At 37.9% G+C, this 23034-nt stretch overlaps 1 protein-coding gene across 6 annotated transcripts in view; it reads right to left on the bottom strand.

Annotated features, from left to right (window-relative positions):
* Window positions 1-23034, bottom strand: part of UVRAG (UV radiation resistance associated) — a 334573-nt gene that overhangs the window by 142228 nt on the left and 169311 nt on the right. For all 6 annotated transcript variants that reach the window (XM_055282980.2, XM_055282979.2, XM_055282982.2 and 3 more), the window contains one exon: window positions 10004-10130. In XM_055282980.2, coding sequence (XP_055138955.1) covers window positions 10004-10130 — 127 coding nt within the window. The remainder of the gene's footprint in view (window positions 1-10003; window positions 10131-23034) is intronic.

Below are 23034 nucleotides of genomic sequence, written 5' to 3'. Positions count from 1 at the left end.
TCCAAAACTGCTTTGGCCCTGTCCAGGCATATATCAATGTTCTACTCTGTTAAATCAGATAGCCTCTCTGTTCAGCAAGAACACAAGTCAGGCAATATAATTTTAATAGCAAAATGTCAATGTTGGCTCCTATAAATATAATAGCTAAAGACTATGAATCTTGCTTCCAGCAACAAAACAAAACACAGACTCTTGGTTCTCTCTCACCAGAGTTTGGTCTGAGACTGGCCAATGGCCAGCTCCTGTCAAAATTACAGTTAAAACCAATAAATTGTCATTCTTCTGGGTTTTCTACATTAAGTCAGATGACCAAAAAGCAATATACTTGGAGTACTTTAGCTTCCCTCCCTGCAGAAATGCCTTTTCTATACTATGATTTATGATGCTGCCTTTCTCAAGGGTTAACAGATATTTCTTGCTGTAACTTTTGCAAAATTACAACTGACTTTATTTCATTATGATATTTAATATATTGCACATAAGAAACTAAATTATTCTCTGCATTTAGTTCTAAGAGAGTATTTTTATTTCTCCCCTTAAAGAACAGATAGGCTTCCTTATTAACAGGCAATGTAAAACAAACGATACCCGTCATACCTCTACACAATTGGCTTGACAGCTGAGGTCAGAGCTAGTATTAGTTCTTAAGAACAATAAGCAGATCCTCTGGAAGGCAGTGAACTGTATTTAGAAAGCCCATGGACTTATGAATCAGAAAGATCTAGGTTGAAATCCTACCCATGCTACTTTCAAGACTCTAGACAAGTTTCAACTTCTCTGAACTTCATGTTCCTCATCTGTAAAATGGGGAGAATTTCATTTTTAAAATTTGCATTATTGTGCCTGCCCCCAGTAAGCTTTACTGGAATTGCTCACAATTCCCTAAGCTACTTCCATGCCTCTGTATAAAGTGCTCCCTTTACCTGGAAGGTCTCACCTTCTCCCCCGAATTAGAACAATACTATATATTCTTCCAGGCTCAGTGTGTCACCTCCTTTACCTGTTGTTCAGATTTTCATATGTTTATATTCTGTGTTATTACAGTACCCTCTATATACTTCTGTTACATATTTATCACACCTGCCATGCTGACTCTAATCGCAATGTCTGGTTCTTTGAAAGTGTTCCACAAATTATGAATAAATGAACTGACAAAGGCATATATGCAGAAAAATAAAAATCAATGCTCCTTCTACTTCCTTTACAAGTCATATGCTCTCTTTTTACTTCTATGTTCAACCACCTAAACGTAAATGTATTTTTTTTGTAAATGTTACTTCCAGTGCATTTTGAGAGTAAGTGGAGAAAAAATTATGACAAACCAATATACAATTGTGTCAGGTGGCATATTTCTACACATCTATACCTCCCATGGGAAAGAGAGATTAAAATATGACAGTTTGCCATTCCTACAACCAAATAAGACATTACTGGAATAAATTACTATACTTACATGGAAATTGAAATAAAATCAGAAGTTTGCTTAGGACTCATATTTACCTACCTCTTCCCCCAAAATACCCCTGCCACAAGTTGTCTGGCTTTTATTGCTAATAGCATAAATCCTAAGGAGAATCTGTCCTCAGGTCCAGACATTTTTTTGAAAGTTAGATATTAATAATTTTGAAGAAGCCTATTTAAGAATGTCTGTCAGATGGTTATTTAAAAAATCAGAATACATATTTATAATACAATTTAAATTTTGCCATCATTTCAAATAAATATATTTTGAGTTTAAAAACTGAGAAATAACTTTTCATAAGTAACTGTATGACCTAAGGAAAAAATTGTTATACAAGACTTAATAATGTATTTACAACTTCAAATAGAAACCTATGACCTTTTGATAGAAATTAAAGTATCAATTTAAATATACTGTGTGATTCTTCTTTTATCTGAGATGCAGACCAAAAGGACACAATAATTTACTAACCAAGCAGAAGCTAATCAAATAGAACAAACTACATATGTAGGTCACCCTAATTACTCTTTGTTGTTGTTTTTTTTTTTTTTTTTTTTTTTTTTTTCAAAATGACAATAAGAAACTATTACAGTTGATGGGAACTTCACATAAAATATTTATTTTGGCAACAACTTCTTATTCACTGAAATTACCAAGGGTAATTTATTTCCCCAAATCTGAGCAATGAAATCTGACATATCTGACCTCTCCTATTCACTGTCACCAAAATGATGTTTGTTTTTGCTCTTAATTGCCAAAGTAAAATAGGAGAAAAGTATGGCTAGTTACAGAATTCTAATAGGTCATTCCCACCAAATGGCTTTTCGGTATTAAACAGGCAACAGTCATAGACATACTTGGGTCAAAGATTAAAAAAAAAAAACTTTTATAAAATGCTGGAAAATATATCATCAGCATTAAACTTATAATAATAACAATAATAAAGAGATGCACTAAAAAAGGTGAACAGATCACCATCATTCCCACAAGTCCTACCTTTCTGAGATAACCAAAATCTTAATAGAGCTGAAAGAAATCTTGACTGTATAATTCAGAATTTTTTGTTTTGTTTTATTTATGCAGAGGAAATAAGCTAAAAAGTTTGAATGAACTGTCTAAGGACAAACTTGGAAAACGGCAGGCCCAAATCAAAGCAATCTTTGGAGAAAATTCACTTCAGCATACTATAATAAAAAGGAACAAAGCAAAACAAAGTTCTCTAGCTAAGATCTCACAGGCCAAATAGAAAAACAGCAAACTATGAGCTGACCTGGACACATACTAGAGAAAGCAGTAATGACGTTTCATTTAGTGGAAACAAGACATGCTTTGGAGTAAGAGAAACCAATGTTTGAATTTGGATCTGTCACTTAATTGGGACCTCAGGGAAATGTCTCTGAGCCCTAATTTTCCTCATTTGGGAAAAGGAGGTAAAAATGGTATCTTAAGACTATTTTAAGAATTAATAATATACCAAAACTAAAATATCTGGCATGTTACAGGATTTCAATAAAAGTTATCTACTTCATGTGATTTATGTGGGATTCAAATGAATGTTTTGCAAAGTTTTAGGTAGTATGGAATACCGAGAAAAGCACAGAATTTAGAGTTGAAATCTGTGCTGAATTTGGGTCCACATCTTAACTTTGCTCCTAATTGTCTGTGTTTACAAGTCATTTAACTTCCCAGTACCTCACATATACAAAGAGGGTAACATCTGCCCTACTTAGATTTCACAGATGCTTTAAGGATCAAATATAAGAACTTTTGTGTAAGCACTTTTTAACTGTATGGTTATCCTCACTATCAAGAAAGTAATTGTATTAAAAAGTAGCTTCTTCCCAGAAAGATTGGAGAACTCTCCTTTTATAAAGTTAATACCACTTCCCAGGCACCACTGAAGTATTCTTGGGTTTTTATCAACATTTGTTTATAAGTGATATGGTATGGATGTGTGCTCCTCCAAATCTCATGTTGAAATGTGATACTCAATGTTGGAGGGGAGGAATAATGGCAAGTACTGGAACATGGGGGTGGATCCCTCACAAATGGCTTAATGCCATCCCCTTGGTGATAGCGAGTTCTTGCTTTGGTAGTTCACAGGAGACCTGGTTGTCTAAAAGAGTATGGCAATTCTCCCCGCCCCCCTCCCTTCCACTTTCACCATGTGATACCCCTGCACTGGCTTCACCTTCCACCATGACTGTAAGCTTCCTGAGGCCGTCACCTGGAGCAGATGTTGGCATCATGCTTCCTGTACAGCCTGCAGAACCGTAAGACAATTAAACTTCTTTTCTATATAAATTACCCAGCATCAGGTATTTCTTTATACTGATGCAAAAAAGGACTAATACAATAAGAAACCTACATTCTACTGAACACATTTCCGTAAAACCAACATTTCATACCATTTTTTGAGCTAAGTTTCCAGCAAACTAATTTTGATAGAGTGTTGCTTTTCAAAGATTTGGGGGTTGTGTCAGGACAAAAGACCCTGTAAAGCAACACAGAATTCATTAATGGGAAGATTACTTGGCTTGAGTTACTGAGGGGAAATCTGGTTTTTATTAAACATCCTAAGTTAAACTACTAATACCTTCCAGAAATGAAAATATATACACTAATAAACATTAATACTGAAAAGATCAGCTCATGACCCAGCTGGAAGTTGGTGTAGACCACAAGTTGAGAACCACTGCCTTTGAGGGATAGGAAGGGAAAACGTATGGGTGTGAAGTAATGAGGCCCTTTGGAGTTATGTGACCACTCAGCAAGTCAGCAGCGTGGATAAAAATTGTCTTTTTGGCACTTTCCAATAAATCATCCAGCTGCAATGGATTTTCATGGACAAAAATATAAGCACCTGGTTTCTTCCAAATGTTTACACAAATTAATTCCTATGTCAGTATTATTAGCAGCTATCCTTACTGAACAGATGTGTAAAAAGATGCAGACGGTAAATAATTCCTTTGTGGTCATTCAGAAGAATCAGTAGCAAAGTCACAATTAAATATGATACATTACTGACTTTATAACCTAACTGAGCTCTTGGACTCAGAACCAAGTACCTAGATAAGCACCAAGTGTCAGTCACAACATGTAAGAACCCACTAGCAATATTCATATTAGCAAATCATTTCACTACTCCCTAGCAAACAAACTAAATCAAAGCTGCAAATGCAAGAGAAAAATACCTTTTTCACCTTCCTTGAGCAAATACCAGTGACTATGGTGCTTCTAAAATATTTTAACTTGGCTCAAGATTCATTAAATAGTAAATTCATGTAACTGTACAAGAATAATGTTCAACACAAGCATATAATAGTATATGTTTAGAATAGAATATTGAAGAATAAGTATGTATCTGGTTACCTAGCACAACCACTATGAAGAACACAGGTCCCCAAAAAGTAGACCAGGTTATGCTAGTAAATAAATGTGTTTATCTGTATCCAGCCATCCCCCTCTTTCCCACTCCCCAGTGCCAATCACCATAGCCCACAAACATTCGCAATGGGAATAAGAGTGAAGCCAACAGCAGCACTCTTTCTCCTACTTATGTTAGGAACCAGAGTATCAACATTAGATCCTAACCTTCTAAGGATTCTAATAGTCCAGGTGAATACAAAGTAATTCTCATCTCAAAAACATATACAAAAGTGAGAAAACGGCACTTGAAGTACAAAGTCGGTGTTAAAAATCAACAGTTGTGACCCACCATGACAAATATGTATTTAACTTGAAGATTACCATTATTTCTCTCCATGATAAAACAGAGATTTAAGAACGTGCAACTGACTTGGCTGTCAGAATTAAAATACTAGAAGAGATATCTATAAAATTCTATAATCTCCCTTTGTAGCACAGTTAGGCAGCAGTAACTCTGAACACAGGCTCTGCCATAACTTGCTATGTATGTGGCTTTGGGCACAAAACTTGTTATGTGGCTTTGGACAAATCATCCTCATCTGCAAACTGGGTACTAATATGTAGCATCTTTATTATTAGAAGGATAATAACAGTATCTTTAATGTATAGGATTATTAGGACAAAATTAAGTAAAGAATAGAAAATATGACATTTCCTGGCACTAATATTCTATATACAAGAGCAATTAATACCAGCTTGCATTCTATAAAATATAAATACAAGCTCACATTCTCTAAATATGAGCAATTACTATTAAACCTCAGTCTTGTAAATGGTATAGATATCACTGTTTAGAGGTTCATTTGCTTATAATCTAAGGATAGACATCCTGGGACCTCTTTCTATCCTAATAGGCAAATATACAACCAGAAACAGTTAAAGAACTGTATCTCTCTATCTTTTTACCATATTCTAGAATAATATATATCCCCTGGCTTTATATATCATACTAGTTATAAAAATGTAGTATTATTCAGTGATTGAGAGTTTTGGAATCAATAGATTTTAATCTCAACATCACCTCTCATTAGCTACATGAATTTAAGTAAGTTACTTAATCTCTCTGACCCTGACATAGTTTCCTCAGCTATAAAAGGTAAATAATAATAGCCTCAACCTCGTAAAGTTATTGTAGTGATTAAACAATGTCACATATTTTTAGTAATAAGCACTGTACTGGATACATTATTGCTACTATTATTACTCTTACTAGAAAAGGTCAAAAGTCCCTAAACCCTTTAAAACCTTACAGTGTTTTCATTTTGAAAGTTAATGATCTTAAAAAAGGTAAGATATGCAGAAATATATGCCACAGGTAGCAGGCAATGTGAGTACGGTAAAAGTTGATAGTACTTCCAAAGCACTGAAAGAGAAGGGAGCCAGTGATGGTTTCTTGGTGAAAACAACATTTAGGCAAAGGCCTGAATGAAGGTAAGATAGAACAAAGCATACTTAAGTAACTAAAAGAGTTCTATGTGGTTGAAGCATTCAGATTGAGGTGAGCCATTGGAGGCCTTTGTAAGTCATCTTGAGCTGAGACTTTTATCTTAAAGATACAGAAACCCACCAGAGTATGACATAGGAATAAAACAGATGGTGTTTTGCTCCTATTTTTATAAGACCATTTCATTTTCATAACTCTATCATACATACTCTTGCTACACAAAATGTGGTTCACAGACCAGAAACATCAGCAGAACTTGAAAGCCTGTTAAAACTCGGTGAGACACAGTTTTAAGTATTATTATTAACCCCATTGTAGAGATAACACTAAGTTATTGGACAAGGTTACACAGCTGGTAAACAATGAAGCAGGCGTGAAACAAGGCATTCTGAATCAAAGCCTGTTCCTTTAGAAACTTACTTTCTAAAATTACTGAAATGAAGAAAAATCATATTTATAAAATTATTCCTTGTAATGTAACCTATATTTCATATAGGTCAAAACTTTAAAACCTGCTAAAAATGACTTACTTTATTCACATTCCAAATACATTCTTGCCACAGTAGATTTTCTGTTTCCTATTACGTCTCATTTATCCACCAATGTCAACTATGTGAAATACACCGAAAACTAAACAGGAAACCACAAAAGGATGCAACAAATAAAATAAGGCTAAATAATTCATGTACTACATTTAATGGCACATTACCTATATGAAAGCCCCTCAAAGATTCATGCTGTGTAATACTCAATGAGGGCCTCAATGAGGGCACTGAGAAGGATACCATAAAAATGCAAAGTCCCTGCCCTGAAAGGGCTTACCAACTAAGTGGGAAGATAAGATGACATCAAAACACTATGGGGACACAGAAGAAGGAGCAGGAAACTTTTATTTGAGGGAGAAAAAAGCCTCAAGGAGAGGTAGTATTTGAGCATGTCTTTGAAGAACCAAAAGAACTAAACCAAGGAGAGATGAGTAAAGAGTGTTCTCATAAAAGCAAGTATAGAGGTAAAAAAAGCAAAGGAAAAAGACTTCTATTTCTGACTGATGGAATAACATACATCAGATTTTCCTCCCACTGTAAACAACTAGAAAGTCATACAAAATTATATGTAACAACAGTTTTCAGACAACAGGTAAGAGACAGCCTAGTATAATGATTCCGGAGAGAAGGAAAACAAGAAACGTGAGCCCTATAACGGCTCCAAATCACTACATGGGGAGTGTTTCCAGGCCACAATGCAGAGGGTGAACAAACACAAAGAAAGTTCCAGAAGTGGCCAGGCGTGGTAGCTCACGCCTGTAATCCTAGCACTTTGGGAGGTAGGCAGATCACTTGGGGATCAGGAGTTCAAGATCAGGCTGGACAACATGGTGAAACCACGTCTCTGCTAAAAATTCAAAAATTAGCCAGGCATGGTGGTACATGTCTGTAATCCTCGCTACTGTAGAGGCTGAGACAGGAGAGTCGCTTGAACCCAGAAAGTTGCAGTGGGCTGAGATGACACTAGTGCACTCCAACCTGGGCAAAACAGTGAGACCCCATCTCAAAAAAAAGGAAAAAAAGAATAAAGTTTTTAAAAAATGATGAATAAACTCAAAATACACTGTACGGGAGAATATATTTTTAAGCATATGCCAAAAAAAGAACCCATATCCATAATATATAAAGAAATCTTACAAAAAAAAAAAACAGTCAAACCAAATTTTTTTTAATGGGCAAAAGATTCAAACAGGTATATCACAAAAGAGTGTATCTCAGTCAGCAAGAAGCATATGAAATGTTTATAAAATTTATAACATATGAAAGACTAACTTCATTAGTCTTCAGGAAAATAAAAATTAAAACTGCAAGAGGATATTACAACATATCCAACAGAAAGGCTAAAACAAAAAATACAAATTACTAAATGTGATAAATACAAAATACACAAAAAAAAGAAAAGAAAAGAAAAGAAAGAAAAGAAAAGAAAAGAAAAGAAAAGAAAAGAAAAGAAAAGAAAAGAAAAGAAATTCCTGACAAGGATGTAGGAAGGAGCAACACTGGACGGAGGGGAGATAAACTGGCACAATCATATTGGAAAACTGTTGGACACAATCTACTAAGCTGAAGATACGTATATTCTCTTGACTGTAATTCTACTCCTCAGTTTCTACTCAACTGAAATACCTAAAAATTTTTATTAAGAAACATACGATCTTCACTCAGAAACCTAGAAGGTTCATGGAAGCATTAACTCTAATGTTCCCAAAATGAAAATTACTGAAACCAACAGCAAGAGTAGATAAATAAATTCACACTCACATAATGGAATACTATTTGGCATTAAACATGAACAAACTGCAACCACATGAAGGTAAGAACGACTCTACAAACACAATGTTGAAAAGAGCCACCACATGTACATATATGATTCTATTTCTATAAAGTTCAAAATTAGGCAAAACCAATCTGGTTTGAGTCTTGGCGGTGGCTAGTCTGGCTGGAGATGTGGTAAACGGAAGGAAGCATGAGGAGGCTTTGGGGTCCTGTTTTGGGGTCCTGTTTCTTGATTGAGATTCTGCTCACATGGGTGTGTTTGCTTTGTGAAAATTCAAGCTCTATGGACACAACTTCTCCATAACTTACCGTGGGGTTACATCCTGATAAACCCATTGTAAGTTGAAAATATCATAAGTTGAAAATGTATTTAATGCACCTAGCCTACTGATGATGAAACCTTAGCCTAGACTACTTTTAAGGTGTCAGAACACTTACATTAGCTTACAGTTGGGCAAAATCATCTAACACAAAACTTATTTTATAACACAGCATTGAATACCATACACAGATGAGCATTTTGTAGACTTGATGGGATGTGAAAACATAAAACACAATATCCAAAAAACACTAGCAACAGAGTAAATTATGGAGCACCAGTTGTTCACCCTCATGATCATGTGGCTGACTGAGAGCTGCAGCTCACTGTCACTGCCTAGCATAGCAAGAAAATATCATACCACATATTGCTAGCCTGGAAAAAGATCAAAATTCAAAATTCATAGTATGGTTTCTACCAAATGCATATAACTTTTGCACATTGTAAAATTGAAAAATCTTAAGTTAAATCATTAAATCAAACCATTGTAAGTCCGGGACCACTTGAATACAGATTTGTACACTTGTCTGCATGGACTAACTTCAAAATACTTGCAAAAATATTTTAAAAATTTGAGAAAATTCTATCACCATACAATCATGCACTGCATAATGATGTTTTAATCAACAACAAACCACATACAAGATTGCGGTCCCACAGATTATAGTATAGTATTTTTATTCTATGCTTAGATATATTTAGATACATAAATACTCACCATTGTGTTATGGTTGCCTACAGTATTCAGTATGGTAACATGCTGTACAAGTTTATAGCCTAAGAGCCAGAGGCTATACCATATAGCCTAGGTGTGTAGTAGTTTATATCATCTGGACTTGTGTAAGCATACTCTATGATGGCAGCTCAGCAAGGAAATCACCAAAGGATGCATTTCCAGAATATATCCCTGTCATTAAGTGATGTGTGACTGTATTGACACAAAAAATGACTATTTGAGCTTGTGAAGAAGAAGAAAGGAGAACTACTGAATGTGGAGGTTAGGCTGTTTGTATGGTATTTCCACTCACCTTTGTCTTGTAATGCAATTTGTTGCTTATGCAGTAATGCCACCTCCCGTCCCAAAGCTTTCTTCTGCCGTTCCAGTTCATTTTGAAGCACCAAAATTTTTAACTGCAGGCATTCACTTTTTTTTTTCTAAATAAATAAAATCACAGGTATATTTATGAATACAAATGTCATGACTATGAATAATTATATACTCACAATGTTTAAAAATAAATAATGGCTTAAAACATTTTAATACTCATCAAACTTATGGAACTCTTGTGTAACTTAATTATCAGCACCATCCTTTTAATGAAAATCATATAGAAATAAGCAAAGAATAAGAGTAAAAGTAAATCTTAAGTCTGGGGACCCAACAGACACTACACAAAATATCTCAGGTACCTTCCCTGATACCACAATACAATACAATAAGATTTTTAAAACTTAATAACAAATAAGTTCTCAAAAAGTTAAATACAGAGGAACCATAAGACCCAGCAATTCCATTTCTAGGTATATACCAAGAGAACTGAACACATGTCCACACAATAACCTGAACACAAATGTTCATAGCAGCATTACTCATAATAGCCGAATGACATAAAGAACCCAAATGTCTACCAACTGATGAAAGGATAAATAAAATGTGGCCTATTCATACAATCAAATATTATTTTGTAATAAAAAGAAATTAAGTACTGACAAATGCTACAACATGGATGAACCTTAAAAACATTATACTAAGTTAAAGAATCCAGTTTTAAAAGGCCACACACTATATGGCTGCATTTATATGAAATGTCCAGAATAGGCAAATCCATAGAAACAAAAAGTAGATTTCCACGTTTGCCAAACCAAACCAAGGTGCTCTAACCCCCCTGCCTGTTTCAAAGAAGGCCAAGCAGAGGCCTGAGGTTTTCATCCCTGCTAGGTAGTAACCAAACAAGTCCCATGTGGTAACTACTGACACCACATGGGGATCCTGCCACCCACCTGTCTGTAATGAGATAACCCTCTACCATCCCCAGTGCAGTGGTATTAGAGAAGGTCCAGTTGAGGGTCACTTTCACTACTACCCAGTGCTAATGAGGCTACCCTCCTTTCTGTGATACCAGTGGAAGATATGTGGGGAGAAGTAACAAGGCATTCCTACTCCTCCTAGCTAAGAATTTACCAGTGGAGGCCTAGTAGGGAGCCACTCCTGGCCGGTATTAATTAAGGCAAGGGGAGCTTTCTCCCCTGCCACTTAGCCAATGGAAGCTGCATAGGGAATCTGGACTTCTATACTCATCTGGCAGTAATGAAATGGCACCTCTTCTTTCCCCTACCAGAGAGGTCTCAGAGGAAGCCAGCTAAAACAGAGGGCTTAAATAAGATCCAGAGACTTAAAACATAATGCCCAAAATGTCCAAGTTTCAATCAAAAACCACTCACCACACCAAGAACCAGGAAAATGTCAAACAAAATGAAAAAGGACAAACAACAGATGCCAATACCGACATGATAGATGTGTTACAATTTTCTGATAAAGACCTAAAAGTAGCCAACATAAAAATGCTTCAATAGCAATTAAGAATATGCTTGAAACAAATGAAAAAGTAGGAAAAAAAAACTAGAAAGTCTCAGCAAAGAAACAGAAGATATAAAGAACCAAATGGAAATTTTAGAACAAAAAAATAACAAAAACTCAGTGAATGGGCTCAATGGCAGAACAGAGGAAGCAGGGAAAAGTCTGTGAACAGAATACTGAAACTACCAATTTTGGCAACAAAGAGAAAATAGCCTTGAAAAAAAATGAACAAAACATCAGGCACCTGTGTAACTATACCAAAAGAGCTAACTTTTGTGTCATCAGAGTACTAGAAAGAAAACAGAAACAGAGAAGGACTGAAAAAGTATTTGAAAAAATAATGGAGCCAGGCAAGATGGCTCATGCCTGTAATCCCAACAACTCAGTGGTTGAGGCAGGAGGATCATTCAAGCCTAGGAGTTTGAGGCTGCGGTAAGCTATGATGATGCCATTGTACTTCAGCCTGAGTACCACAGCAAGACCCTGTCACAAAAAAAAAAAAAAAAAAAAAAAAGAAAGAAAAAGAAAAAGAAAAAGAAAAGAAATAATGGCTAAAAACTTGCCAAATTAGGGGTAGGCACAGTGGCTCACACCTGTAATCCCAGCATTTTGGGAGGCTGAGGTGGGCAGATCACTAGGGGTCAGGAGTTTGAGACCAGCCTGGCCAACATGGTGAAATGCCGTCTCTACTAAAAATACAAAAATTAGCTGGGCACGGTAGTGGGCGCCTGTAATCTCAGCTATTCGGGAGGCTGAGGTGGAAAAATCGCTTGAACCCGGGAGGTGGAGGTTGCAGTGAGCCAAGATCATGCCACTACACTCCAGCCTGGGCGACAGAGCAAGACACTGTCTAAAAAAATTTAAAAACTTACCAAATTAGGCAGAAGAAAGAAATCTACATATTCAAGAAGCCAGTTAAATCCAAAAAGAATAAATCCAATACAGAAAAATCAATGAAACCAACAACTGGTTCTTTGAAAAGGTAAATAAAATTGATAAAACTCTAGCCAGGGCCGGGTCTGTAATCCCAGCACTTTGGGAGACTGAGGCAGGCGGATCACCTGAGGTCAGGAGTTTGAGACCAGCCTGGTCAACATGACAAAACCCCATCTCTACTAAAAATACAAAATTAGTTGGGCATGGTGGCAGGCACCTGTAATCCCAGCTACTTGAGAGGCTGAGGCAGGAGAATTGCTTGAACCTGGGAGGTGAAGGTTGCAGTTAGTCGAGGTCACACCACTGCACACCAGCCTGGGCAACAAGAGTGAAACACCATCTCAAAAAAAAAAAAATTCTAGCCAGACTCTTCAAGGAAAAAAGAGAAAAGTCAAAAATTACTAATATGAAGAAAGACGGGTTATCACAATTGATCTCACAAACATCAGAAGAATAAAAAAACACTATAAACAACCCTATGCCCAGAAGTTTGGTAACTTAGATAATGTAAACAATTCTTTGAAAGACAATCTACCAAAACTCAGAGTAGGAGAAAGAGATAATAAAGAAATTAGGTTGGACATTGGCACATGGCCGTAATCTCAGCACTTTAGGAGGCCCAGGTGGGAGGATTGCTTGAGCCCAGAAGTTTGAGACCAGCCTAGGCAATACAGTGAAACCTCATCTATGAAAATAAAAAATAACAAAATTGGCTGGATGCGGTGGCATGCACCTGTAGTCCCAGCTACTCAGGAGGCTGAGGGGAAAGGATCACTTGAGCTCAGGAGTTCAAGGCTAGAGTGAGCCATGATCGTGCCACTATACTAAGTCTGGGCAACAGAGCAAGACCCTGTCTCAAAAAAAAAAAAAAAAAAAAAAGAGAGAGAAATTAAATTAACAATTACTAACCTTCCGAAACAGGGGGAAAAAAAGGTCTAGCTGGTTTCACAGTGAATTCTACTAAATGTTTAAATAAGAAACAATACCAGAAAAAAGAGGCAGGCAGGTTCCAAGATGGCCGAATAGGAACAGCTCCAGTCTACGGCTCCCAGCGTGAGCGACGCAGAAGATGGATCATTTCTGCATTTCCAACTGAGGTGCCGGGTTCATCTCACTGGGGCTTGTAGGACAGTGGGTGCAGGACAGTGGGTGCAGCCCACGGACCATGAGCCAAAGCAGGGCAAGGCATCACCTCATCAGGAAGCACAAGGGGTCGGGGAATTTCCTTTCCTAGCCAAGGGAAGCCACGACAGACGGCACCTGGAAAATCACACCTGGAAAATCAGGTCACGCCCACCCTAATACTGTACTTTTCGAATGGTCTTAGCAAACGGCACACCAGGAGATTATATCCCCCGCCTGGCTCAGAGGGTCCTATGCCCATGGAGCCTTGCTCACTGCTAGCACAGTAGTCTGAGACTGAACTGCAAGGCAGCAGCCAGGCTGGGGGAGGGGCGCCCGCCATTGCTGAGGCTTGAGCAGGTAAACAAAGCGGCCCAGAAGCTCGAACTGGGTGGAGCCCACCGCAGCTCAAGGAGGCCTGCCTGCCTCTGTAGGCTCCATCTCTGGGGGCAGGGCATAGCCGAACAAAAGGCATCAGAAACTTCTGCAGACTTAAACATCCCTGTCTGACAGCTTTGAAGAGAGTAGTGGTTCTCCCAGCACGGAGTTTGAGATCTGAGAACGCACAGACTGCCTCCTCAAGTGGGTCCCTGACCCCCAAGTAGTCTAACTGGGAGGCACCTCCCAGTAGGAGCCTACTGACACCTCATACGGTCAGGTGCCCCTCTGACACGAAGCTTCCAGAGGAACGATCAGGCAGCAACATTTGCCGTTCTGCAATATTTGCAGTTCTGCAGCCTCCACTGGTGATACCCAGGCAAACAGGGCCTGGAGTGGACCTCCAGCAAACTCCAACAGACCTGCAGCTGAGGGTCCTGACTGTTAGAAGGAAAACTAACAAACAGAAAGGATATCCACACCAAAACCCCATCTGTACGTCACCATCATCAAAGACCAAACATAGATAAAACCACAAAGATGGGGAGAAACCAGAGTAGAAAAGCTGAAAATTCTAAAAATCAGAGTGCCTCTTCTCCTCCAAAGGAATGCAGCTCCTTGCCAGCAACTGAACAAAGCTAGATGGAGAAAGACTTTGACAAGTTGAGAGAAGAAGGATTCAGAAGATCAGTAATAACAAACTTCTCCGAGCTAAAGGAGGATGTTCGAACCCGTCACAAAGAAGCTAAAAACCTTGAAAAAAGATTGGATGAATGTCTAACTAGAATAAACAGTGTAGAGAAGACCTTAAATGACTGCATGGAACTGAAAACCATGGCACAAGAACTATGTGATGCAGTCACAAGCTTCAGTAGCCGATTCAATCAACTGGAAGAAAGGGTATCAGTGATTGAAGATCAAATGAATGAAATGAAGCAAGAAGAGAAGTTTAGAGAAAAAAGAGTAAAAAGAAATGAACAAAGCCTCCAACAAATATGGGACTATGTGAAAAGACCAAATCTACGTCTGACTGTTGTACCTGAAAGTGATGGGGAGAATGGAACCAAGTTGGAAAACACTCTGCAGGATATTGTCCAGGAGAACTTCCCCAACCTAGCAAGGCAGGCCAGTGTTCAAATTCAGGAAATACAGAGAACGCCACAAAGATACTCCTCAAGAAGAGCAACTCCAAGACACATAATTGTCAGATTTACCAAAGTGGAAACGCAGGAAAAAATGATAAGGGCAGCCAGAGAGAAAGGTCAGGTTACCCACAAAGGGAAGCCCATCAGAATAACAGCGGATCTCTTGGCAGAAACAATACAAGCCACAAGAGAGTGGGGGCCAATATTCAACATTCTTGAAGAAAAGAATTTTCGGCCGGGCGCGGTGGCTCAAGCCTGTAATCCCAGCACTTTGGGAGGCCGAGGCGGGCAGATCACGAGGTCAGGAGATCGAGACCATCCTGGCTAACACGGTGAAACCCCGTCTCTATTAAAAATACAAAAAATTAGCCAGGCGTGTTGGCGGGCGCCTGTAGTCCCAGCTACTCGGGAGGCTGAGGCAGGAGAATGGCGTGAACCCAGGAGGCGGAGCTTGCAGTGAGTCAAGATTGTGCCACTGCATTTCAGCCTGGGGGACAGAGAAAGACTCCATCTCAAAAAAAAAAAAAAAAAAAAAAAAGAATTTTCAACCCAGAATTTCATATCCAGCGAAACTAAGCTTCCTAAGTGAAGGAGAAATAAAATTCTTTACAGACAAGCAAATGCTGACAGATTTTGTCACCACCAGGCCTGCCCTACAAGAGCTCCTGAAGGAAGCACTAAACATGGAAAGAACCTGTACCAGCCAATGCAAAAACATGCCAAATTGTAAAGATCATCGATGCTAGGAAGAAACTGCAACCACTAACGAGCAAAATAACCAGCTAACATCATAATGACAGGATCAAATCCACACATAACAATATTAACCTTAAATGTAAATGGGCTAAATGCTCCAATTAAAAGACACAGACTGGCAAATTGGATAGAGTCAAGACCCATAAGTGTGCTGTATTCAGGAGACCCATCTCACGTGCAGAGATACACATAGGCTCAAAATAAAGGGACGAAAGAAGATCTACCAAGAAAATGGAAAACACAAAAAAGCACAGGTTGCAATCCTAGTCTCTGATAAAACAGACTTTAAACCAACAAAGATCAAAAGAGACAAAGAAGGCCATTACCTAATGGTAAAGGGATCAATTCAGCAAGAAGCGCTAACTATCTAAATATATATGCACCCAATACAGGAGCATCCAGATTAATAAAGCAAGTCCTTAGAGACATACAAAGAGACTTAGAGTCCCACACAATAATAATGGGAGACTTTAACACCCCACTGTCAACATTAGACAGATCCATGAGACAGAAAGTTAACAAGGATATCCAGGAATTGAACTCAGCTCTGCACCAAGCAGACCTAAAAGACATCTACAGAACTCTCCACCCCAAATCAACAGAATATACACTCTTCTCAGCACCACATCGCACTTATTCCAAAATTGACCACATAGTTGGAAGTAAAGCACTCCTTGGCAAATGTAAAAGAACAGAAATTATAACAAACAGTCTCTCAGACCACAGTGCAATAAAACTAGAACTCAGTACTAAGAAACTCACTCAAAACCGCTCAACTACATGGAAACTGAACAACCTGATCCTGAATGACTACTGGGTACATAACGAAATGAAGGCAGAAATAAAGATGTTCTTTGAAACCAATGAGAACAAAGACACAACATACCAGAATCTCTGGCACACTTTTAAAGCAGTGTTTAGAGGGAAATTTATAGCACTAAATGCCCACAAGAGAAAGCAGGAAAGATCTAAAACTGACACCCTAACATCACAATTAAAAGAACTAGGAAAACAAGAGCAAACACATTCAAAAGCTAGCAGAAGGCTAGAAATAACTAAGATCAGAGCAGAACTGAAGGAGACAGAGACACAAAAAACCCTTCAAAAAAATCAATGAATCCAGGAGCTGATTTTTTGAAAAAAATCAACAAAATTGGTAGACTGCTAGCAAGACTAATAAAGAAGAGGGAAGAATCAAATAGACACAATAAAAAATGATAAAGGAGATATCACCACTGATCCCACAGAGATACAAACTACTATCAGAGAATACTATAAATACCTCTATGCAAATTAGAAAATCTAGAAGAAATAGATACATTCCTGGACACATACACCCTCCAAAGACTAAACCAGAAAGAAGTTGAATCTCTGAATAGAGCAAAAACAGGCTCTGAAATTCAGGCAATAATTAAGAGCCTACCAATCAAAAAAAGTCCAGGACCAGATGGATTCACAGCCGAATTCTACCAGAGGTACAAAGTGGAACTGGTACCATTCCTTCTGAGACTATTCCAATAATAGAAAAAGAGGGAATCCTCCCTAACTCATTTTATGAGGCCAGCATCATCCTGATACCAAAGCCTGACAGAGACACAACAAAAAAAGAGAATTTTAGACCAATATCCCTGACGAACATTGATGTAAAAACCCTCAATAAAACACTGGCAAACCGAATCCAGCAGCACATCAAAAAGCTTATCCACCATGATCAAGTGGGCTTCATACCTGGGATGCAAGGCTGGTTCAACATATGCAAATCAATAAACGTAATCCATCATATAAACAGAACCAAAGACAAAAACCACGTGATTATCTCAATAGATGCAGAAAAGGCCTTCAACAAAATTCAACAGCCCTTTATGCTAAAAACTCTCAATAACTTCGGTATTGATGGGACATATCTCAAAATAATAAGAGCTATTTATGACAAACCCATAGCCAATATCATACTGAATGGGCAAAAACTGGAAGCATTCCCTTTGAAAACTGCCACAAGACAGGGATGCCCTCTCTCACCACTCCTATTCAACAGTGTTGGAAGTTCTGGCCAGGGCAATCAGGCAGGAGAAAGAAATAAAGGGTATTCAATTAGGAAAAGAGGAAGTCAAATTGTCCCTCTTTGCAGATGACATGATTGTATATTTAGAAAACCCCATCATCTCAGCCCAAAATCTCCTTAAGCTGATAAGAAACTTCAGCAAAGTCTCAGGATACAAAATCAATGTGGAAAAATCACAAGCATTCCTATACACCAATAACAGACAAAGAGCCAAATCATGAGTGAACTCTCATTCACAATTGCTTCAAAGAGAATAAAATACCTAGGAATCCAACTTATAAGGGATGTGAAGGACCTCTTCAAGGAGAACCACAAACCATTGCTCAATTAAATAAAAGAGGATACAAACAAATGGAAGAACATTCCATGCTCATGGATAGGAAGAATCAATATCGTGAAAATGGCCATACTGCCCAAGGTAATTTATAGATTCAATGCTATCCCCATCAAGCTACCAATGACTTTCTTCACAGAATTGGAAAAAACTACTTTAAAGTTCATATGGAACCAAAAAAGAGCCCGCATTGTCAACACAATCCTAAGCCAAAAGAACAAAACTGGAGGCATCACAATACTTCTAACTATACTACAAGGCTACAGTAACCAAAACAGCATGGTACTGGTACTAAAACAGAGATACAGATCAATGGAACAGAACAGAGCCCTCAGAAATAATACCACACATCTACAACCATCTAATCTTTGACAAACCTGACAAAAACAAGAAATGGGGAAAGGATTCCCTATTTAATAAATGGTGCTGGGAAAACTGGCTAGTCATATGTAGAAAGTTGAAGCTGGATCCCTTCCTTACACCTTATACAAAAATTAATTCAAGATGGATTAAAGACTTAAATGTCAGACGTAAAACCATAAAAACCCCTAGAAGAAAACCTAGGCAATACCATTCAGGACATAGGCATGGGCAAGGACTTCATGTCTAAAACACTAAAAGCAACAGCAACAAAAGCCAAAATTGAGAAATGGGATTTAATTAAACTAAAGAGCTTCCTCACAGCAAAAGAAACTACCATCAGAGTGAACATGCAACCTACAGAATGGGAGAAAATGTTTGCAATCTACCCATCTGACAAAGGGCTAATATCCAGAATCTACAAAGAACTTAAACAAATTTACAAGAAAAAATCAAACAACCCCATCAAAAAGTGGGCTAAGGGTATGAACAGATGCTTCTCAAAAGAAGACATTTATGCAGCCAACAGACACATGAAAAAATACCCATCATCACCAGCCATCAGAGAAATGCAAATCAAAATCACAATGAGATACCATCTCACACCAGTTAGAATGGAAATCATTAAAAAGTCAGGAAATAACAGGTGCTGGAAGGGATGTGTAGAAATAGGAATGCTTTTACACTGTTGGTGGGAATGTAAACTAGTTCAACCATTGTGGAAGACAGTGTGGCAATTCCTCAAGGATCTAGAACTAGAAATACCATTTGATCCAGCAATCCCATTACTGGATATATACCCAAAGGATTATAATCATGCTGCTATAAAGACACATGCACATGTATGTTTATTGCGGCACTATTCACAATAGCAAAGACTTGGAACCAACCCAAATGTCCATCAATGATAGACTGGATTAAGAAAATGTGGCACATATACACCATGGAATACCATGCAGCCATAAAAAATGATGAGTTCATGTCCTTTGCAGTGACATGGATGAAGCTGGAAACCATCATTCTGAGCAAACTATCGCAAGGACAGAAAACCAAACACCGCATGTTCTCACTCATAGGTGGGAATTGAACAATGAGAACACTTGGACACAGGGTGGGGAACACCACACACCGGGGCCTGTCGTAGGGTGGGGGGATGGGGAGGGATAGCATTAGGAGATATACCTAATGTAAATGACGAGTTAATGGGTGCAGCACACCAACATCGCACATGTATACATATGTAACAAACCTGCACATTGTGCACATGTACCCTAGAACTTAAAGTGTAAGAAAAAAGAAACAATACCAGTTCTTCAGAATCTCTTCCAGAAATTAGAAGTTGATTAACACTTGCTAACTCATTCTATGAAGCCAGCATCACCCCGACACAAAAACCAGACAAAGACACTATAAAAATATTAGCAAATCAAATCCAACAATGTATAAGAATAATTACACAACATGGCAACATGTAATTTATCCCAGGTAGGCAAGGTTGGTTCAACAGTCAAAGAGCAATTAATGTTAATTCATCACATCAACAGGCTAAGGAAGAAAAAATGATATGATCATACATATTGATAGATGCAGAAAAAGCATGTGACAAAATCCAACAATGATTCATGATAAAAACTTTCAGCTAACTAGGAAAAGAGGAGAACTTCCTTAACTGGTAAAGAACATCTACCAAATAACCTACAGCTAACATCATACTTAATAGTAAGAAACTAGATGCTTATCCCCTAAGTTTGAGAACAAGACAAGGATGTCCCCTTTCGCTCCTATTCAACATAGTTATACTTGAAGTCCTGGCTAATGAAGTAAGACAAGAAAAAGAAAGAAAAGCTACACATGTTGGGAAAGAAGAAATAAAACTGTCTTTAGCTGCAGATAATATTGTCTCTATATAGAAAATCCAAAATAATTGACAAACAAAACAAAAAAACACCCTCCTGGAAAAAGCAATTATAGCAAGATTGCAGAATATAGAATTAATATGTATAAAAAGTTAGATGTCTTTCGGTGCAACAGCAATGAATAAGTGGAATCGAATTATCCAATTATCCATCAAATTATTTTGTTAATATCAAAATGGATTCTGAAGTTTATATAAAGGCAAAAGACCCAGAATACACAATACAATATTGAAGGAGAAGAACAAAGTTGGAAGACTGACAGCAGCCAATGTCTAGAATTACCATAAGCTACAGTAATCAAGACAGGGTAGTATGGGTAAAAGAACAAACAAATAGATCAATCAAATGGAACAGAGAGCCTAGAAATATACCCAAACAAATATAGTCAAAGAATATTTGACAAAGAAACAAAAGCAACTTAATGCAGAAAGTATAGTCTTTTCAGCAAATGGTGAAACCACTGGACCACCACATGCAAAAAAAGAAAGGAAAGAAGGAAGAAACAGAGTGAGTGAGGGAGGGAGTAATCAATCTAGATACAGGTCTTATACCCTTCACAAAAAATTAACTCAAACCAGATCACAGATCTAAATATGAAATTAAAAATTATACTTCTAGAAGATAACACAGGAGAAAATACAGAAGACTCTGGGTTTGGAGATAACTTTCTAGATGTAACACCAAAAGCAAGATCCATGAAAAAAGAAATTGGTATCTTGGAAATCTTTAAAATCTGCAAAAGATACTGTGTTAAGAGTAAAGACAAGCCACAGACTGGGAGAAAAGCTATGCAAAAAAACATATCTGATAAAGAACTGGTATCCAAAATATACAAAGAACTCTCATTAAAAAAAAAATACAGAGAGGGTCTCACCCTGTTACCCAAGTGTGATCTACCACTTGGGCCTGGCCTCAAAGAGCTCTTAAAATTCAACATTAAGAAAACAAACAACCCTGGCTGGGCACGGTGGCTCACACCTGTAATACCAGCACGTTGGGAGGCCAAGACGGGCAGATTACCTGAGGACAGGAGTTCGAGACCAGCCTGGCCAACATGGCAAAACCCCGTCTTTACCAAAAATACAAAAAAATCTAGCCAGGCATGGTGGTGTACACCTGTAATCCCAGCTACATGGGAGGCTGAGGGAGGAAAATCGCTTGAACCTGGGAGGTAGAGGTTTCAGTGAACCAAGATCGCGCTACTGCACTCCAGCCTGAGTGAAAGAGCGAAACTCTGTCTCCAAAAAAAAAAAAAAAAAAAGGAAAAGGAAATGAACAACCCAATTTTAAAACGCAACAAAGAACTGAACAGGTACTCATCAAAGAAGATATATAGATGGCAAGCATATGAAAAGATGCTTAACATCGTAAATCATTAGGGCATTGCAAGTTAAAACAACAATGTGATACGACTACATACCCATTAGAATAAAATCCAAAATTCTCACACCACCAAATGCTGGCAAACATATGGAACAACACGAACTGTCATTCACTGAAGGTGGGAATGCAAAATGGTACAGCCATTTTGGCAGACAGTCTGGCAGTTTCTCACAAAGCTAAAATAGGCTTACTATACAATCTAGCAAGCATACTCTTATATATTAACCTGGATATTGAAAACTTATGTTTACACAAAAACCTATACACAAATGTCTACAACAACTTTATCCATAATTGCCAAAACATGGAAGCAACCAAGATATACTTCAATAGGTCAACAGAAAAACTGTGGTATATATACAATGGAGTACTGTTCAGTGATAAAAAGAAATGAGCTATCAACCCATCAAAAGACAGAGAAATCGTAAATGCATATTGCTAAATGAAAGAAGTCAGTCTGAAAAAGCTACATACTCTGTGATTCCTACTATATGAAATCATGGAAAATGTAAAATTATAGAGACAGTAAAAAAGATCAGTTGCCAGGGGAGGGAGAAAAGGATGAACACGTCGAGGATAGGATATTTTTAGGGCAATGAAACAATCCTGTTTGATGCTGTAATGATGGATACATAATACAATACATTTGTCAAAACTCATAGAACTGTATAACATAAAGAGTAAACCCTAATGTAAACTATGTACTTTAGTTAATAATAATGCATTAATATTAATTAATCAATATAACAATCATATCACACTAGTACAAGATGTTATAACAGAAGAAATTGGGGATGGGGTGGGTTATATGGGAACTCTGTACTTTCTGCCTAATTTTTTTTTTTTTTTTCAGATGGAGTCTCGCTCTGTCGCCCAGGCTGGAGTGCGGTGGCGCGATCTCAGCTCACTGCAAGCTCCACCTCCTGGGTTCATGCCATTCTCCTGCCTCAGCCTCCCCAGTAACTGGGACTACAGGCGCCCGCCACCATGCCCGGCTAATTTTTTTGTATTTTTAGTAGAGACAGGGTTTCACCATGTTAGCCAGGATGGTCTCGATCTCCTGACCTCGTGATCCCCCCGCCTCAGCCT

The sequence above is a fragment of the Symphalangus syndactylus genome, chromosome 6, assembly GCF_028878055.3.
Source record: "Symphalangus syndactylus isolate Jambi chromosome 6, NHGRI_mSymSyn1-v2.1_pri, whole genome shotgun sequence".
Classification (NCBI taxonomy): Eukaryota; Metazoa; Chordata; class Mammalia; order Primates; family Hylobatidae; genus Symphalangus; species Symphalangus syndactylus.
Note: the sequence above shows the minus strand (reverse complement) of the source record. Positions and strands in the feature narration are given on the sequence as shown.